The sequence below is a fragment of the Phodopus roborovskii genome, unplaced genomic scaffold (genome assembly GCF_943737965.1).
Source record: "Phodopus roborovskii unplaced genomic scaffold, PHOROB, whole genome shotgun sequence".
Taxonomy (NCBI): Eukaryota; Metazoa; Chordata; class Mammalia; order Rodentia; family Cricetidae; genus Phodopus; species Phodopus roborovskii.
In genome coordinates this window covers 18783692-18804746 of record NW_026126540.1, presented here as the reverse complement: position 1 = coordinate 18804746, position 21055 = coordinate 18783692, and the positions used below count along the sequence as shown (strand labels likewise).

At 37.2% G+C, this 21055-nt stretch overlaps 1 protein-coding gene across 7 annotated transcripts in view; it reads right to left on the bottom strand.

The window, feature by feature from the left end:
* The window catches only part of Fbxw7 (F-box and WD repeat domain containing 7), a 159137-nt gene that overhangs the window by 9772 nt on the left and 128310 nt on the right, over positions 1–21055 (bottom strand). For all 7 annotated transcript variants that reach the window (XM_051199292.1, XM_051199293.1, XM_051199290.1 and 4 more), the window contains 5 exons: positions 14540–14622; positions 11296–11437; positions 4656–4790; positions 2097–2220; positions 208–344 (listed from right to left, as the gene is read on the bottom strand). In XM_051199292.1, the coding sequence (XP_051055249.1) occupies positions 208–344; positions 2097–2220; positions 4656–4790; positions 11296–11437; positions 14540–14622 (621 nt within the window). The remainder of the gene's footprint in view (positions 1–207; positions 345–2096; positions 2221–4655; positions 4791–11295; positions 11438–14539; positions 14623–21055) is intronic.

Genomic DNA, 21055 nt, shown 5'->3' with positions numbered 1-21055 from the left:
TGGATCAACTCATCTTTGATGTCAATAAAATTATCAGATTAAAGAAACTTGAAATAAAAGAACACTGATAGTTACACTATGAACTAATTTTAAAATACAGCAAGCTTTCTTTCCACAGAAGGTGGGCATCAAGTCACACTGAGAAGAGCCAGATCAGGCATTCCTACTGATTAATGGTTTCTGTTAGCATGTGAAGAGTTCAGTTACCTTGGGAGATTTGAGTTCTCCTCGCCTCCAGTTGGTATCAATTCTGTGCTGTCTGATGTATGCGCTCTTCCATGGGCTGTGTATAAAACCTGGCTTTATTATTTTTCTTCTCTTGATGTGCAACGGTTCATCAATTCCTAAAGTATCAAAGAGTTCAAGAGTCCTTTCAGCACTAATAAAAATTCAGATTTTATAAAGCTCTTGTTTTTTCCTCTTAGCAACAGTGAGTGTGCATTTGGCATGGCAGTTCTGTACTCATTACCTCTTCTCCTTCTCACAAAGAGGGCGCTGCTGTGGACATACAAAGATAGGACTGTGTGCACTGCTTGTGTGAATGTAAAATGGTACCATGTGGAAATTAGTACAGTGACTCTTCAGAACCAAACGCAACACAGGGTGTAGTTCTTCTGCATGTATACTCAAAAAAGAACTAAAAGGAGAGATGTGAACAGATATCTATACACCCAATTGCATATTGAGATTATTCAATTAGCCAAAAGTTGTAAGCAGTCCAATTGTCTGTCCAAAGCAAAAAAAAAAAAAAAAAAAAAAAAACACACACAAATGCAGCAACACACATGATGGAATGATGCTCAACCTTAACAAAAGACATGTGGACACATGCCGTGACATGTGACTTGAAGACATTTTTGCTAAGTGAATAAGGCAATTATAAATTATTACAGATCCCTAGAGTAGTAAATTTACAGAGATAAGGCATGTAGGCAACAAGAAATAAGGGATGGGGAGGGTATCACGGGATCATACACAACAAAATGCTTCAATTGGGACTGGTCTAGAAGCCAAGATGGCCTCCAACTTTCAGGGCTCCTGCCTCTGTCTCCAAGTAGTATGACTACAGATGCACACAGGTTGTTTGGGAATGTATGTATGCACGTATGTATATTGAGGCAGGGTGTCACTACGCAGTCCTGGAACTTGCTTTGCAGACCAAGCTGTTCAGAATCATTTTAGCAAACACAGTTAAAAAAGACATTTAAAAATGATTCTGATGCTGGGCCTGGCAGCACACATCTTTAATCCCAGCACTCAGGAGGAAGAGGAAGATAGATCTCCATTAATTCAAGGCCAGCCTGGTCTACTTTGTGATTTCCTAGGCAGTCAGGGCTGTAGTGACCCTGTCTCAAGGAGGAAACAAAAGATTCTGAGAAAGAAGGCAAGGCAGAGTTGATTAATCTTTTAGTTTACATATGGAGATGTTTGAGAAAGAAGATTTAACTGATTAATCCAAGAGCAGCCAGAGGTTGACAACAGGACCAGGCTTAGCAAGAAGCACCCGAGATCTTCAAGTCTTTACCAGCCCTTACTAATCACCAATGCTCCCATGAGGTCACATAGTAGCAAAAGGAAGATCATCTACACAATACAGTGGCTACTAATTTTTTTCCCCTCAATTGTTTTGCTTCTCAGAAACAACTTTGTTTTTTTCCCAAAATAATTACGTTTTCTAGATTCTGTTCTCAAAACAGAAGGCCTTCCCTTTGATCAATATAGAGGATAGTTACTCCCTTCCTAAGAAAGGGGGTTAAACCAAACCAAACTATGCCTCAAGAATATAAGGTGCATGTCAGGAAGAAGACAGAAAAGTACATTCTCCCCAGCATTTATGAATCTTCAGCTCACAGGAGGTGACAATAAGTATTTATGGGAGGAGTTGGTATTAATTGATGAATGTGGTTTCCTTTAAATCAGGTGGACTCCTTTGCTGTTGGGATCAAGAAAGTGAATGCACACAGACTCCCTGGCAGGTGCCACTAAGCCAGCCATTTATTCTCCCTGCTCAGGAAAAGCCATTTTGTCGACTGGTTTCCAGCATCCTTTATGTCTTCATAGTAGAAACACATTCTCTATGTGTTTTTGAACCTTACCCTCTTCTTTACATTTCTCTCTCCAGAGAAGGTTGTCCTCAGCCAAAATTCTCCAGTACCGACAAGTCTGAGCCGCTTGCAGCAGGTCTTTGGGTTCCAGGAATGAAAGTACATAGAGTGCCAGCTATGGAAAAGGAAATAAGGACAGTACACTCACACTTCAAAAAAATTACAGAAAGAAAGAGGCTACCTTCCACAGGGTGAGCATCTCCCTAGGACTGTGTACTTTGGTGGACTGAGTGAATCAGGAAGAGCAGTATTTCAAGAGCAAAGAAAATGCTCATAAGTCTTGTATTAGAGATCTGAGGCTTTATTCTAGATGACCTGTGATTCTATTGGTGCTTATTTACAGTGAGAACAACATCACTGATCACAAGTCTCTCGTGTGAGCCTAGTGCTCAAGTTCTTAGATTAGCTTCAATGTTGACAAGGGCTTGAGATTTATTCACACCAATTATTAGGAAAAATACCAGTACATTATGCCAATATGGTAATAATGTTTTAAATAATACATTCTCTCTAATAACAGAAACTTCCCTAAGGGCTTAGAGCTATGCCATTAACTTCCACATATGAAATAAAGCATTTTTTTTCCAAATAAAGAAGCCCCCTCCCCCCCTCCCCAGTAGATGAAAACAAAAACACAGATGACGCACTAAGCCAGGCTCGCCTTCTAACTTCACTTCTTTTCTTCCTCTGGCAGTCTCTGAAAGAACATGTAAGCCAAGAGAGTATTTTGGGGCTTACCTTTTATTAATAATCTGTGCTTACTTCTTCAATGCTATAAAATTCTCAAATTTTGGGGCTTGGTGATGCTCAGTTGGTAATGTTTTGTGTACAATCATGAAGATAAGGCTTTGGATCCCAGCACTGGTGTAAAAGCCAGGCATGGCAGTGGCAGTTATGTCCCCTGTGCTTGGGAGGACTGACAGGCACTCACTGGCTACTCTGGCTGAATATTACCTGAAGCTTACTGCTCTGGATCCAGTGGAGATCATGACTTATGACTCAAAACAATAACATGGGGAACAACTGGGGAAGCACACCTCTGACCTGCACAGGTACACGTATGCAGAAGTGTCTGCATGCATTTATGTACACCCATTTGAACACATGCACATAGCACTCACATACATAACAACCCCCACAAAGAGTTCAAAATTCTATTGATTTGAGGTCAGGAAGTTTTTGTATGTTAAGAGTTATCTATAAAAATAAGAATAAAGCAAAATAAAATAGAAAAACTTAACTCTCAGAGATAAGAAAATACTAAGCTATAAGAGAATCAGGGGTGTAGAATGTATCAATGGTAAGTATTCACTTCATTTACAAAAAAATATTTCCTACTATTTTATGCCTTGATGATCTCATGTTCCTTTCCTAAATTCATAGAGAGTTTTGTTGTAGAAAAAGCTTACAAGAATAAATACTTTTTTTGTGGAACAATGTCATTTTTAAAAAGTATTCCAGGGGGAGTAAAAACCAGGAAAAAGATGGCTTATCAATTTTGCTTTTCCCTAGAGTTATGCTTATTTTCATTGATTTTACTCAAATCTAATGAAAAAACTATAATTCAGACTATCTTTAACACCACTAGGAACTTAAAGTGGTTCTTTAAGCAAAGAGAAAGCATAATTCTTTTTCTGTTCAAATTTGAGGTTTCAGGATGATTTGTATGACTTGTGGTAATTTTTAATTAGCAGCATGTGTATAGTAATCTAAGAAAATATAGAACATGAAAATCATTCCTCTCTATTGATAAAAACTAAGCAATGAAGTCTAAAATGTCAGCACGTGCATTATATTTAAACTATGTAGCTATCTATGGTTGTGTGATGAAGAGCTGTAAGAATGCATTTTATATGTGATCTCTCCCTCTCAGATGGAGGACGATTGGTAAAAATGGACAAGAACATATAGGTAAAATTCTATGTATTAAAGAATAATTACAGAGGGATGGAGAGATGGCTTAGCAGTTAAGAGCACTGACTGCTCTTCCAGAGGCTCTGGGTTCAATTTCTAGCACCCACATGGCAGCTCACAACTCTCTGTAACTCTAGGTCCAGGGCATCTGATACCCTTACACAGACAGACATGCAGGCAAAACACCAATGCACTTTAAGAAAATAAATAAATAAAAAATTAATAAGTAATTCAAGGGACCAGATAAATACAACAGTCAGAAACTACTGGTCTTGAAGGAATGTGAGAAAAATAAGTGACAAAATAAGAACAAAAATAGTACTGCTGCTTAATGAATCCAGAATTTTGAAAACATCCATTATAAATAATAAACATACCCAAATAATTAAAGTCAGGCTTCAGATAACCTAGAGAAAAACGGAAGAAACTCAGTGACTCTCATACAGACTCACCTTATCTACACAGAAGAAGAAAGATGTTCTTTGGGTATAAGCATACTTTATGTGACAACTGCACCATTAAGCCACAGACAGCAGTTTGTCAAAGTGTCAGACCATAACAAGCAGGACACTGCTTACAGGTGGCAGCAGTCATATACTTGGACAGCAGCATTCGGGGCACAACTGATGGCCTTACCTCTTTAGGGAGCAAGGAGATGAAGTCTCGCTGAAACTGGGGCTCTATCACTTGCATCATATGCTTCACTTGTGTTGGTTCACAGCTGTCAATAAGCTCATCTAAAGCCAGCAGCTTCTCTGGTCCACTCCAGCTCTACCAAAGAGGGATTGGACACTTATTACCTTAAAGATGCTTCAATTACAAACTCACAGAGAAGACCAGCATGCACCTGCACGTTCATGTTTGACCAGTGGAACTGCATGAAAACAGACGACGGATACAGAGACCCTGGCTCCAGAAGTCTCTGGAGAAATCTAGGTTTTAGTTCCAGCAAGTTTACTGAGTACCCTTTGTTGTAATTTAAAAAGCAGTGCCAGAGAGAAAGGTTCCATGCTTGGGTGGAGGGGTTTTTTATTGGGGGATAGTGAATGGAAAAGGGGAGGGGGGGAGACCAGTCTCTGGGGACAGGAGCAGAAGAGACAATCAGAGAGAGAGAGAGAGAGAGAAAGCGAGGGAGGGAGGGAGGGAGGGAGGGAGGGAGGGAGGGAAGGAATCAGGCAGACAGGCACAGAGAGAAAGATGGGAGGTGGGCAAGGCCCTTTTAAAAGGAAAGGTAGTGAAAGTGCAGAGGTGGAGCTCTTAGTGGCTGCAACTGAGTACATACCCTGCCAGAACCCCAAGGACAGGTCAGCACAGATGCCTGAATACTAACACCCTTCCTGCAAAGCACTAAGTCATGACTGGCAGGGGAAAAAAAAAAAATCTTTTGTATTTATTTTTAATTATAATAGTTATGTATTCATTTAACACCAAAACACCAGTGGAGATACCAAAATCTTGTTCCAGAAGCATCAATCTGGGTTACTGAATAAATAGAAAATTTTGATAGATCATTTTTCTTTCTCCATGTTCTTTTTAGTGGACAGTCATAAAATTTTATGGCTTGGTTAAGGCTTTCATCTAAGTGCTAAGAGATTTGCAACATTATTTAGAAAGAAATTAATAGCTGGATATTCTGCATATCTGACAAGAATCTTCTACAAAGTATAAAAAGTGCCTTGTTTTACAAAAATGTATAGATAATAAATAGCAAGCAGAAAAGATTAGCTGAGTTACTTTTCAAAAAAGTATATTCAAAAAGAATATAAACAAAGAACAAAATAATAAAAAGCTATACTTATGAAAAATGAAAACATATAATTACATTTTAAAAATATAGATTACTTTAAACAACTCTTGGGATGGATTTTGTTGTTGCTTCATTTTTTTCTTTTTTAAAAATATTTTTCCACTAGTGAGCATGAATGCTTGGAAAAGCCATGGTTCTTAAAAGAGAAAAATTTCATGGCCATGAGTAATTTAAAATGTTGAAATTTTGTAATAACCATGTAGAACACTTTAAGTAACTTCATAATTATTAAATGAAATCATATCCAAGCAGGCCTTTCTTTGTAAATCTGTGCTGATGTAAACACCTCTGGGAATCATTATGGCCATTTTGGACATGGATGAAAAAAGAGTAACAGGCAAAGTGTGATCCTTACTCTAACATGGGCACTTGGGTTCTGTAGGTTAAGATACATCAAGACTGAGCTGTGTCAAGGCTCTTAGGAGGTACTGACTCCTTTAGACTGTGAGGATTCACCTCTTCTTTCTTCTAAAGGTACTACAGATGATGCTGGCACTATGGGACATCAGACAGGATTGCACTCTGCTTCGCCAACGTAAGGAACCAACCAACGGCTCCTTCCACTTGCATGTACAATGTTTAAAACAGTCACCCCACTCATCTTGAATCCTCTGTGCTCACACAGGGTTTACACCCTGAGGTCTGACATACAGCACATACAGAGCCCCACACTTGAGTAGAAGCACTGGATTGTTTGTCTTCTCCCACAGTATTTAAGCACTGGCTCAGATTTGACCCATCTGACAACGTTGTCAATTTTTATTCACCACTGACCATACAGTATACATAATTTAAATTTACATATTTATTGACTCACATTCCACACAGGATTTGAAATGCTTCTTCTTCTTTTTTAAAATAATATATTGGTCCTACATTACAAGAAATTTGTGGACACCATCAAGGCCATAGACAACTATGATGACTCAACAAACTGCAAATTTTAATTAAGCATTTGAAAATGGGATAATAGTGCAGAATTAGGGGGCTAAGAGACAGAAAAATCCAAAAACTTCAAAAAACTTGGTCACTACTGTGCCATCCATCTAAGCCACCAGGGTTTCTCCTAGATGCTGACATTCAGGCCTCCAAATGGCCTCCTAGCTTTATCATATTCTATCTCCATACAGTCCTTGAAGATTGGTTAAAATGACTCTTCTACTTAGGAGCCTTAAGCCTCCTAATAAAAGACCTGGCTGGCACAGTGGTTCCCAAACACTGCCCAGGGCCCTACAAGTTACTCCAAGGAAAGTTTAGTTTTTATACAAGCAATTCATCTAATGTTGATATAGGTGATTCATGAAGCAGCACTTGGGGACACTGCCAGGAGGTGCTTACAAGGTTTTAGCATCTTGGGCAGCACCAAGCCTGAATTCACATGGTAGGAAACTCACTTCTCTAGAACCTGAACATGGCAGTGCAGTCTGCCTGACTGTTTTACGACAGGATTTTGCACTGTAGAGTTTGGACCAGTCTTAAACGCATGGCAATCCTCCCTTCTCTGTTGGGCTTACAGGCTTGAGCCACCACACCCAGTTTACCCATCCCTACTTGAACAGCTCCTACACTGCTGTGGGCAGTTCTTGTTGGTCCAAACAACTTCAATCCAATTCAGAAAACATAATCCAGGTACTGCTTTCTAGAAAACCCAAGACTCAATCTGCTTTGATTCTGAGGTAAAGTTTTGAACTATTAAAAATAGTACTTCCTAAATACAGTCTTATCTAAATACATGAATTTCTTCAACTTCCTTACACAAGGTTTATAAGCTTTCTTAATCATGCTCTAACAAATACAATTTCAAAGAAACAACAAACTGATCTTGTAGTTAATCAACAAAAGATTAAAACCTTCAAGAGAGTAACAAATAAGACTTAAGTAAAATAAAACAGAAAAGATATGTAATTTCAGAGTTAGCATGGAGCTTGATAAGTCCTTCAATATAGACTTTATTCATTATCAATATCAAAACAGAAATATTTTATATTCACAGTTCTTGTTTTTTTAGTTTGAGTTTAACAGATCTTTCCAGCCTTAATGCAAATCTGCTCTGCTAAAGCATGCAGACATTTGCATAATGCTAAGCTCTCACTCACACACACACACACACACACACACACACATCACCTTTGTCCCTCAGATTCCCATGTGAAGCTAGTACGGAGGAAGCTGATATTTATGGACTCTGCTGTCCTCCCATGTAGGTCTATATGCACATCTGTATACTTACTCTTCCTTCTTGAGTACTTTTTAGTACAATATTTGTTTTATGTAGCAGGAAATAAAGGGAATAATGATTCCTTAATAAAATCATCCACTAGTTAAAGGGCAAAGGCAAAATTTGAACAAAGAGCTTTTTCATCTAGATTGTACATGCTTCTCTTCCATGATGCCTTTGAACCACAAAAGGTTAATTCCATTGGTTTCTTTACCTTCTCTAAAATTTTAAATGAAAAACCACACGCTGTAATATCCAAGTCACATAAACAATCAAACAAACCCTATCCCTCTGGCTATGGAAAAAAAGCAGACACAATGGTGACTGGAAAGTTGAGTCAATTTAAGGGGTGTGAAAAATTTGGGTTTTTTGCTTTTGTCTTTAATTCACATTTCTGTTTTTCAGTAATAGTCTGTTATCTACAGTGGTGTATCATTTGTTCTTATTCAATTTACAAATGGAGTACAGAGTACTCCACCAGGATAGATGAAGCTGGACCAAATGCTGAATCACTGCCTGTGGAGCAATAGGAAGACAGTAAGGGGACAAGAGCTCCCATTTTGCTTGTTACACAACAGGGAAGTCATCATTAAATGCCCCAATTGCATATTTGTAGAAAGCTTGCCAGTTTAATTATCCCTCATAGGTCAGATCACACCATTCCACTTTGCTATGGAGCTGTGGCCATCTATAAGATTGGCACCGAAGCATCATAAGCCTCCAGGCAAGTGATTCAATTCTAGTTAGTTTGGCACCAGCCTAGAAACAAAACACCATATCATACCACACAACACAAGACAGGGTATGACAGTGAGGCTTGAGTCATGTCAGAGATGGACAAGAAACAGAAGATTAAGTTAATCTACCTTGTCAGTTTGGCCTTTAGTTGCTATAGACTTGTTTCTACAGAATGTCTACGGGGGGTGGGGTGGGGTGGAGATTAACTTTTTTACTTGCAGGGGTAATTCCACATTGTTTTTGTGAACTAAGAATGAGCTTGCACTACAACTACACATATGAAACAGACACACTTTGACAGGACCAGACCAAAGCTGGTTTAGTGAATTTGTTTTCTGATTTTATTTTTATAGTTAACATTTCTGAAACTGAAATGTAGTAAGTATAACATTTGGACATTTTATTAAGTAAAGTATGGGGCAGCTAAACAAGCACTGTATAACAGACTCTCCAAACAGCCCCATAAAAAGAAAGCATAATGTCCCCATTGAAGATCAATATTAGAAAAATTTCTCTTAATGAACATCCTAAGTGGCTTACAAAAAATATTTTGGTACATTAAAATGCTGTGGGAAAAGTGGGCTCAGCCATATAAAAATTATTTGGGCTAAGCTACTAATGAGCTTTGTTCCAATCAATATTTGGAAGGCTTTTGGATGGATGCTAAAGCTACCATTTGGTTTTCGGCATCCTGGTAAAACACCAACTCTGTCTTCATGGGTACTAGGTTGTGCACACACCCATATGGATGCAGGAGAACACAGTGATCTTCCCATTTCCCTGGCTTAATTAGATATTAATATTTTAGGTATTTAAGATGATAAAAACAAATGTCTGGAATTAATTTTGAGTCTTATTTATAAAGAATGGGAAAAAAGAAAACACTGAGAATTCTTAGGGCATATGTCCAGGAAAAAAAAATGTCATGAACTTGAGGTAAAAGAACGGGGAAGGGGATAATCCTTATGGGAAAGGTGAGTTTAATGGACAAGTGTCCATGAACATGAAAAACATCCTTTGTGACTGTACTGTCCCAACATTTCCATAAGTAAAATGTAACTTCCAGTTCTTCAGTCCCAAGACTCTTAAACTTAGAACTACGACACTTTGGTTTGGATATTTATTTGTTTGGGAAGGCTATTTTCTTATGGCATCTACCAGCTAGACATCAAAAGGGTCCCATTCCTCATCTATTCATTTGGGGGAAAAGTAAACCCTGTTGAGGAACCATGGTTCCACATCTGTCAGTTACAGTAGCTACACCTACACCAACTCACTTTGCTAGTGTTTCAGGAATCACCAGAAGGCAAAAAACAATCTTAAAACCCACCTAAAGTTTGTAGCTATAGATGAAAACCACACACACACACACACACACACACACACACACACACACACACACACACACCATAGAGAGGGGCGGAGGGAGGGAGGGAGGGAAGGAAGGAGGGGAACAGAAAAGAGCACACCTAAGTATTTAAAATATTAGGATTTGCATAACTTCTTAAATAGTTGAAATGTCACATAAAATGTATGTTTTAAAATTATACTTTCTTTATGTGTTCATTATATACTTGACAATTCAAGCAACCAGAGGTAGTAAAATGTGTTCATTTTATATTAGTATGGTGGCCAACATAGGTATGCCCGCATTTTTATCAATTATTGTCTGGAAAGAATTATTGAGTACTTCATCCATGGCTACTGTTTTGGTAAGCATTTAATTTAGTCTACCATTCACGATTAAGAAGAGATAAGACATTCTAACTTAAGTTTTAAAAACCCATAGTATTCAAGGTGATTAATCTTCCCAGGAAATGTTCAAAGAATTTAAATTCTAGTAAAAGACAATAATTGGAACTTGAGCAGAATAAAGGCAGATGCAAGCAAGGCATTCAAAGAAGCCACCAAGACATCTCCACTAGGGAAGTAGTGAAGGGTAAGCCACCTCCAATGACTCACTGACAGAGTTCTTAAATTAATCTCAAATGGTTTATTTACAAGGGATGTGTTCAGAAAACAATAATACATTCAAATGACATAGAAAGCCAAACATAAACAAGACAATAGAGGCTTGTCTAAAAAAAAAAAATAAAGATATGCAAATATGCACTTACACAAATAAGCACTGTGCTTTCATTCTGAAGGAAGTATGCCACGTCACAGGTTTACTACTTTAAGTGTACACTTCGGGGATTCCCAGGATGCCCGCCTTTCTGGATGATCACAACCCTACCAAGTTCTAGAAATCTTCTATCATCCTCCCCCTGAAACAACTCAGGACTCTCCCTGTCTACCTGGCAACCACTAACCTACTTTCTGTCTCTTTTTATTAATAAACATTTCCTTTTACATCTGGCCTCTTTCATTTTAATGCAATGTTTCCAAGACTCATCAATGGCACAGCACCAAACAGCATTCCATTTACTTTTTAAAGGCTGAATAATTCTGCACTCGCACCCCCACCCCACGCGACTGAGCCAAGCATTTCAACAGTGTGTTCACATAGTCACCTGAAACATCTTCAGCCACTCTTGAAGGCCTGTGGGTGGTTGTACAGATGTGATCCTTCGTCGTTGCTGCCCTTGCCCATTGGCAGCTCTCAGGTCCCCAAAAGTTGTCGGTGTTGCTGAACATGGTACAAGCCCAGTGGTACTAAAAAGAAAAAAACAAAAGCACAAGAGTAGAAGCAGAGACAGGTCTTAATTAAGAACTGTCAACTCTGATTTCATCAGAATAACGATTTGGTGTTCTTCAAACATTAATACATCAATCCTTTATGCTGGCTATCTCTGCACATGGTCTCATTATGTAGTCAAGGCTAGCATCAAACTTACTATGTGGACCAGGCCAGCTTTAAACTCACAATGGTTCCTGCTTCAAACTCTTCAATGCTGGAAATATGGGCATCTGCTACCATATTTGGCCATACTTTATTACAACTGAAGTTTCCTCCCTACCGTCATCCAGGCAATGATATTGGCAACCAAATGGAAGACCTTATGAAAAATCTGTATGTCACTAGTATATGTTTGCTTACAGCTGCAGCTCAATAAGAAGCAGTGCACACTTTGAATGAACACAGGTCTGGTTCAATCCTAACCATAAGTGAGTGAATAAATGACTACGCATACAAGCAAACAAACATGGCCTTAGAACATAACAGCTCCTACTTCTATGACTAGTCTTAATTAAAGTTTAGTTTTTCTTCATAAAAAAGAAATGTCAAAGTATTAATGTTACCAATATTTCAGAGATAAAAGTGTTTTAGATTCACTTCTTACACATATGTTCTTAAGTTTGCCCCAGATGCATTAAAATTATTTTAAATATTAATCTATTGCTCATTTTAAATTGCCATTTATTAAATTGGGCCTAGGTATCTGGTAGTAGTAAGCCTCGATGAGACAAACAGTTTTTCAGAACAAATAGAGAACTTTTAGGCAAACTTAAAAGAGATTGTTGAAAGATTCTTATCCAATAATTTAAACTTTGAGTAATGAAAAAAAATATAAACAAATAAATTCAGAACTGAGTACTGATCCAGCTCTGAAACTGTATTACTCCACTAACTAACAGCAGGAAGAATCTGGTTACACACACTGGTGGTCTCGGTGGTGGCCCCTTTAGGCCAGCCAGTTCAAGCATCTAAAGCAGGGCTAACACTCAGCATTTCTGCAGGCAGTACGGGAAGGACAAGACCTGTCTAGGAAATTACATCTGTGAAAGAATCCTCAGTTCACTACACTATGGTAATCAAATGTTTTAAGTTCAAAGAGCATCCAGCTCATACCTGTTATCAGAGCACTTGATGCTGAGGCAGCAAGACTGCTCTACGTATGAGGCAAGCCCAGGCTACACACAGTGAGTTCCAGAAAAGACTAGGTTACAGTGGGAGTTCGTTTAAAAAAAAAAAAAAAAATTCCAAAGAACACATATATAAACTGGGCCATAACAACTGATTATCAACATCTGACAAAGTACTAATAAAGCAACTCTCAATTTTTTAAAAGGTTGCCCAAATCACTGTATTTTACAGAAAAAAAAATTTCATGGCTGCACCTTTGACTCTTTTAATATGTATTCAAGACAATCTCTAATATTCAACAAGTAAGTCCATCCTTCCTTCTTTCTCATTCAAAAGCCAATTCTGCTTCTTTTTCTCCAAAATAAAACAGGACATGTTAACAGTTTAAACTTTTTAAGGAAAACAAAAGAGTAGAAAATGAGTTTCATCTTATTATCTGTCAAAAACCTGTCAAAAGCATGACTAAATATCAAACATATATGTTAGCAACTGACAAAATAGTTCCAAAGACATGGAAATAAATATGTAATGGTTCTAATTTTGCTTTAGTACAATTCCTTGTTAAAAGGCAGTTGCTTTCTTGATATAAAAAGCAAGTAACTAAAATTTTATGAAAATGTGTTCTGTACCACAAATCCCATTCTAAAATAACTGAACATTTAATACTTTTGTCTGGGTATTAAGTCATTAATAGAAGACCAAAATGATGTGCACTGCCTGAAGTCTGTGCACTAAAAAATTACATTTCCAATTAGTTTAACATCAAGCTCAACTTTCTCATCTGAGAAATATATCATCGAGGTTAGAAGGAAAAGCAAAATGAAATGAACATTTTACTTGTCTCTCTATCTCTCCACACCCTCTGGTGGAAGTGCCCAAAACAGGGAAACTGTCAGATGGCAAAGAGGACGAGCTGTTCCGGAGAACGAAGCTTGCTTCTCTTTGGCATCATCTCTCCAGAGTTTTCTGTATGTAAAATTATTCTAAGTTGTATGATTTCTTAATTTTACAAAAGAGCATTAAAGAAATTTCCACAATTGAATGAAATAAAAACAAACTGTTGGAGGGGGGTGCAATCTGCAATAGTGTTTTAAAGATCCTTGTTCCTAGGCAACGTTAATTTTATTCTACTTTATGGAATAAAAATAACTAAGTCAAAATGCTTTAAAGGAAAAAGAAGATCATAACCATGATGTCCTTAGAATGCCTACTGTTCACTCTGACCAGTTTTTTTGTTTTTTTAATTGACAATTATATAAAGGCAGGGAGGGGACCACAAAGGTTCTTAAGATACTTTTATCATTTAAATTTTAAAATACACCATTCCAAAGCCATTTTTAATTGGCTGGGGAATGAGATATTGTGTTTAAGTTAGCTTAATTAGTGTGAGAGTGGGCAAAGTTTTATACTGATGCAAAATCCAAAAATGATGGAGTGAAGCAGGAAACAAGACTACAATTGTATCTAGTTGTTATGGAAACTATTCTACCAGAGTAGAAATGTATATGTTAAAACATAAAACCCATCAAGTCAATAAATGGGAATTTCTAACACATTCATTCCATGGAGTAAGACTAAGTTTGTAACTGTGAGATTTACCTCACTGCTAATAAATTTATTTTCGATTTGGTATGTAAGTATCTACCCTAGAACAGCAGTTGCTATAGTAACTCGAGGCATTTCCTCACATTCAGATCTCATGGTTTACTGTTTAGAAGCCCCTAAAATTGTGACTTTAAGTCTGCCTCCCATTAGTACAGTAGTTAAGACGGTGCAAAATGGACAGTGTCAGCCCTTCTGCTCAGAATTAAACTGATGCCCTTCCCCATTTCTGTAACATTAAAATAGGTTAGAACAGCTGACAACACTGAATACAGTAGCATTGCGAAGACAAATCCAAAGAAAAGCTTTCAATGACACCCCACCTACCCCCCTCTATTTAACATTACCTGGTATAATCTGAGACTTTGCATGGTTTCTTTCCCAAAGAAAAGGAACGGACCTCAGAACCATGGTCCAACTTTCTTTTCATCTATAAGGTAAAACAGATAAGTTTTGTTTTTTTAATTACCTGGTCCATTATCAGACTTTGAGTTTGTATGATAATATTAAAAAACTGTTAAATTTTCAAGTGCCTACAATGGTGATTATCGGTAGGTTAAACAGAAATCTATCACATAGTTTTTCCTATTTGCTTTTACTCATCGACTAGAGAGTTGTTCCTTTAGTATCCTGTTGCGATGAACAGTATATGGTAATTTAGAAACTAATAGTCATCATATCCTTAGAGAATTATATACTTTTCCAGTTTAATAACAAGAAAAAATTATTACCACACATAGAAAACAACCATAGCTAACATGTCTTTCTTACTAGTCTTCATTTTTCTTTAGAAATATTTTAAGATTAAAAAATTAAATTAAAAAATTCACAACCAAAAATATGAATAACTGAATTTTAAACATTCATCTCATTATAAAAAGGTAGAGAGCAATGTAAATAAGCCAATCTTGAATAGTGATTATAATAAAGAAAGTAATTATTGTGGACAACAGAGGCAGTTAAAAAGAGTCAATCCCTAACAACAGAGAATCTGCATCTGCTGGAGGAAAAGTCATCAACTGCTACATGCAGAGTATACAGCCCATGCTCAGGGCAAAATACTCCTGAAACCCGGACGGATTTTAGCCGAGTGAACTATGACTAAGATATATGATGTATAAGACATGTCCAACATATACATCCTAAAGGTTTCTCATTATGCCGTGTAATGCTATCAATACATATTCAAAACTGAATTCTGTCAACGCTAATATTGAAATATTTATTTTGGTATTTCACTAGCAATTATGTAGGCCACCTGAGTATACGTTTATTTCCAAACTAGAAAATCAGATCTGTTAAGGTTCAACTTTTTCTATTTCAACAGCCTCTCTTGGATTTGCATGCACTCACTAGCTACTGTATTATTGCATGTTACAGGGAGATAGCCATCTTCATTTTTATAGTAAAGTGGAACCCCAATTTTGTAGCAGCCTCATTTTCCTACCTACTGCTTCTTAGAGGAACACATGGAACATAGTATATAAACTGTAAATACTAAAAAGACTCAGACTCTGAAATGGGACAGCAAGGAGTCTTATCATCATGCAGAAAGTCTTCCAGTCAACACTGGATGGTTTTTTAGCTGAGAAGGTTCAAGAAGCTTATGCACAATTTATACCTTAGTTCATGAAATACCTACTGGGGGAAAATGGAATTGGTCTGCTTTCTCTCCTCTGAAGTTTCTATGCTCGTATCATTTTAAAGACAATTCTCTCCAAAATATGTTATTTATCTTTGTAAATCATTTTATTGAAAAACAGACATAAATAATGTAAGAGCTCTAATATATAGGTAGCCATGTGCTTCCACGTGTATAACTCACAGATATACAGATATGCACATGTACACGAATGAATCCATCAGGAAGGTCAGTTGCACAGAACTTGGTAACTTTCACAGATGTCTTTCATGATCATTATGAGAATCTCTGATACTCGCTTGAATTAAGTCAGTAATGCTGGCTTTCAGAACTTCCCAGAATGTCTCGTAAATACACTGGTACAAATGCCATCTGCCACTAAAAGCAAACTTTATTTCCATCTTAGACTCTTTCAATGAATAAAAATACTTAAAACATATATCAAGGAAATCACCAAGAAGAGGGTTTTATGTTTAAATTATTTTGTAAAACAAAGCACCTTCTGAATGCCTATAGAAGTCTTTTAAATATTGTACTGTTACTGAAAATACTGACTTTCCAACCAAAAATTAATTGGGTGATTTTTTTAAAAAGGTACCACAAGTAGTACAATCTCTTTAAATATAAACCCACACATTCCAATGACTACATTTTAAGAGTTAACTAATGAACACATATGTATATCTATGGTACAGGAAAACTGAACAGAAAGGTTCACAAAAAGCCAAGTGAGGCTGAGTATTTTCAGGTCAGCATTTAACGGAGCCACATTTCTGAAGTCTGGATACATTTTCAGTGAAAAATACTCAGATAGAAATATACATTTTATTTTAAGGCTTCTCCCATCTCACACTGTCATTCTATAGTTGCTTACAACATTCATGAAATAAAACAGAAAACCAGACATCCAGCCACCCACCAAAATTAGAGGATACTGCAGCCATCTCTGATGATACAGATTTTCCTTCTCAGGCAGGCGCGCACACACACACATAACCACACAGCACAGGAAGAAAACAGAGTACTTACTTTGTAAAAAATCATCTTTAATGTGCCGTAGAAACCCATATTTTCTGTATTTTTCCCCTTCAGGGATTCTGTGCCCCCGTGTGTCCGGCTGCTTGGCAGTCTCTGACAATATAACCCCTTTTCAGGTAGGTATGTCACAGATTCTAACGTGGACATGCTCAGGCACGCCAGAAGAGGAAGATTAGGCAGCGGAACCGGCAGCAAAACTCCCCAGCACCAGCAGACGCAGCTCAGAACCAGAAGGCTGCTCGGGACGCACACACGCATGCAGCTCCACTGAGGAGAACTCGGGGAATAATGAGCGAGAACCCACAAGATTATTGGAGGAGACTATGCCCTGTCAAAGCCTTGACTGAACAGATTCCTCCCTCAGCAGCAGAGGGATCAGATTACATCTTCCCTTGAACACAGAATGGTGCAGTCCAGGGTTCAGCAATGCAGACTGCACATCAATTATATGGTGATCTGCTCCAGGGAGCCCGTAAGCACACAACGCACTGAACAGAGGGCGGACGTGGGCAGCAGAGACCGCCCCCACACCACAGCCCCTCTCCCCTTCCAAACTTTCAGGAGATTATTTTTGTGTCTTGTAAAACCCACATTTTTGACGAGTTTTAAATAGCACTCAGCATTACCACAAATAAGTCCTTCCAGAAACATTTTGAAAATGAAATGTATTTGGGCACCCCCCCACCCCTTTCCCAAGCAAAGCAGGCTAATTCATTAACTGACATCCCACCGTTCACTCTTGGCACAAGCCGATCAGACTCTTCACATAGCTTGAACAGTACAAAATGGGAAATTCCAAAGGAAGAAATTAAATATTCTTGGGGAAACTGTCAAAAGTAAACCAGTTTGGAGAATGCAGTTTTTGTTTGTTTGTTTTGTTTTTAAAAACAGACATTATGTAATATAAGATACATTTCAGCTGGCATGCCTCTTATATTAAGATTTAAGGAAAATATTTCTTTATCATTACATTCTTTTAAAATACAGTTTTCAAGATAACCACCAGTGATTCTGAGGAACCAGGAGAATTATCATTAAAGATAAGCCAGTTCTACCTAATGTAGAAGGTTGGTGTGAAGGCTTTCTCCGGCATGAGCAAAAGCTGTGCTCCCTGTTCATTAGGGACCTCCTGACACTCCTCAGATCTGGTCAACAGGGGGTAGTGGATTTTATCTCAAGAAAGATTCTGACAATGCACATCGCTTAGCATTACAAGGGAATTTTATGTAATAAAGAAACTAACGTTGCCTAAAGGCAACATTTTTCTTAGAATGATTATTGTATGAATTTAGGTATTCACCTTGCAACCTACTACACAACTGCCCTTGGAGACGGTGATAGGCTCCTTGGAAAGGAAGAGCCTATTATCAAGTGCCCAGCTAATTAACTCCTACCCTCCCCACCGATGTTCTTTATTACAAGTAAACTATGTGCCTAATGTTATTTAAAATACTTAGGTCCCCCCCCCCGAAAAAACAAACCCACTATTTGAGCACTGTCTAATAGTTCTGCATGGTGACAGAATATTGCATGAAACATCAACTTTAAAAATGTTTACCATTATAACTAAGACAATCAATGTAATGCTATTTACTTTCAAATAAAAATAAAAAAAATAGTATAAATTTTATGAAGATGCACATCTTGGATTCTCTCCTAGAATTTATATTCTACTGTCTTCTCAAACATTTACCTAGTTCTTACATCATTCCCCTGTCAGACACAATATGTACACAAATACTCAACAAAAGTTAGTTTTCCTAGCATCAATTCATTCTTTTCAAAGGGATATTCTTTTAAAATTGAAACCTCTTACTTTGGGGGGTGGTAATCCAATAATTAGGAAGATACACAGACCCTTATTAACTAGCTGCCTCATGATTTAGGAAAAAAACAGCAAACATGATTTTTTTGTTTGCTCCAGGCTACTGAAGAAAATTAATAACTAGCTGGAATCTCCTGTAGAACTGTCAGGGTTAACCAGATTATCTTGGGCAAACTTAGTGGAAACAGGGTTAGGGTAGGCTTGTGTCCCTGAAACTGTGGTCTACCTCCAACTGAATTAACCTTTTCTCAGTACTGAGTTAAGGACAGAGACGAACTTTCACTAGTAAAACTGATAATGTCTCAAAATGTTTGCTGCTGAGTCTGCTATATAGCCAAAGGACTGCCCTCATGGTTACACAGCTGCTACTTATGGCCATGAAGTTAAAAGAAAAGTTGCTCACAAATGTTTAACAAACCAACACATTGGGAAGTCTCTATTTCCCCATTTCCTTCATCAAGGTTCTAACTTGGGAATGACTTCTATTAACTTATATTCCTTTGTGAAAAATATGTACGGTTTATAATTGCTAATGATGACCTCAATTTATCAAGTATTTAAACAATTCTCCCAATACTTAATCTATAATGCTAACTTAATTGGCCAAGCAGAACTAGTTAACCAATTTTCCAATCAGATTTCAAAGGAACAAAGCAAAAAATTTCCAACTCCTTTTAATTCCTTTCAGTGAAACTATACTGTGTCTTACACCAGAATCTATCTACTCAGAAACAATGTAAAAGAAATAAACCACATAGTCTGATTTCTGGCTGTCTCCAGCATTAATCATATTTAGGTGTTTTAATGATGTTTTTAGAAGGCCTTTGTTTCTATCAAAATTACAGAAACATTAGAACTTTGTCTATGATCTATGTAACTCTTTAAGCTTATTTTGTATTTTATGCCTTATGCTTTAACAAGAAGTTCACCAAAACAACTAGCTATTGAGTTACTACTACAGCTAAGTAACTACTGAAAGAAATTTTAGAATATCAACACAGTAAATATGTTTTCATCACAAAGAAATAAATGTAATTTCAGCCAGGCAGTAATCTGTCCATTCTTTAAAAACATTCCTTGTGCTAACTAACCTATAAGCATTATGTACAATCTATTAACAAGGTGAACAACTTTTGAGCTGTACATATACAAAAGGATGCCAGCCATAACTCCAGAAATAAACAGCACAAAGATACATGTTCAGCCCCAGAGCCCAAGCCTATAGGAGATAATGTTTGTAGAATGGTTAACCTACACAGCTAGTCTAAGTGAAGGGGCTCTTTCTGAGCAAATGGTTGGAATCACCAGGTTTATTTAAATAAGTTACAGTTATAGACAGAGACAAACAAAATCTATGTATAGTGAGAAAAAAAAAATTCTTTTGTGGATGAGGATGATGCAAGTGATGCACACACAGTGCCAACAAAGAATGAGCGCATATCCTCCTTGCCTTAATTTTCAGGCTCCTGACTTCCCTCACAATCCTCAGCTCTGATGCTGCTAACCCCCATCATTACTGACCAGCCTACCCATTGCTTCTGTCACGGCACTCTGCATTATTTTTGTACATCCTCCTCTCTACTAATTACTCCTTGATACTTCATATCTCATTGTTTATTTGTAGGATATCCAGAGCAACTTTATGTGTCAAATAACAGTTTTGAACAACTGGCCATAGGAGCAAACAGTAGCAACCATAGCATAATTTAGTAAAGATACAGCAACATGTATGTATATATAAAGTATGTTTCTTATACCAATTATAATTTAGTGCTTACAAGTTTGTAAATTAGTTGGTTGTACCATGAACATTATTTTCTTCATTACCTTGCTAACATTTAAAAATACATTTCTACCTTATAATAAGTAAGAGGATGTGTTTGTATTTTGATGGCAGTGATCCTGTTATCCTGACAATACTTTACTCTGGGAAGGAATAGGAGACTACCTACCATAGTTAGCTGTCTTGACCTGAGCACAGAATTTAGATTAGAGACAATTCAAATTTTCATCATCAAAGAAAGGAATGTCAAGCATGTTGTGGCTGTAGCAAATGTTTTGAAACTTTACTAACTCATTGCCAATAACTTTCTGGGATAGTAAGTTCATATCGAAATGCTCCCAGCATCTGCATGTGTACTACTGCAGTAGTTGACGGAACTAACTAGTAAAGTATTTCCTACATTCATTAAAAAATTGGCTAGCTTACAATATGTCAAGCACAGGTCAGTATATAATTTAAGACTGTTTCTTCTAACATACAGTAAATTAAGAAAGCACAAGGTAACACACAAAGAGCTCTTAGGACCCACAATAAAAATAGTTCTAAAAATACTAAAATTTAGTTTTTGAAATTAC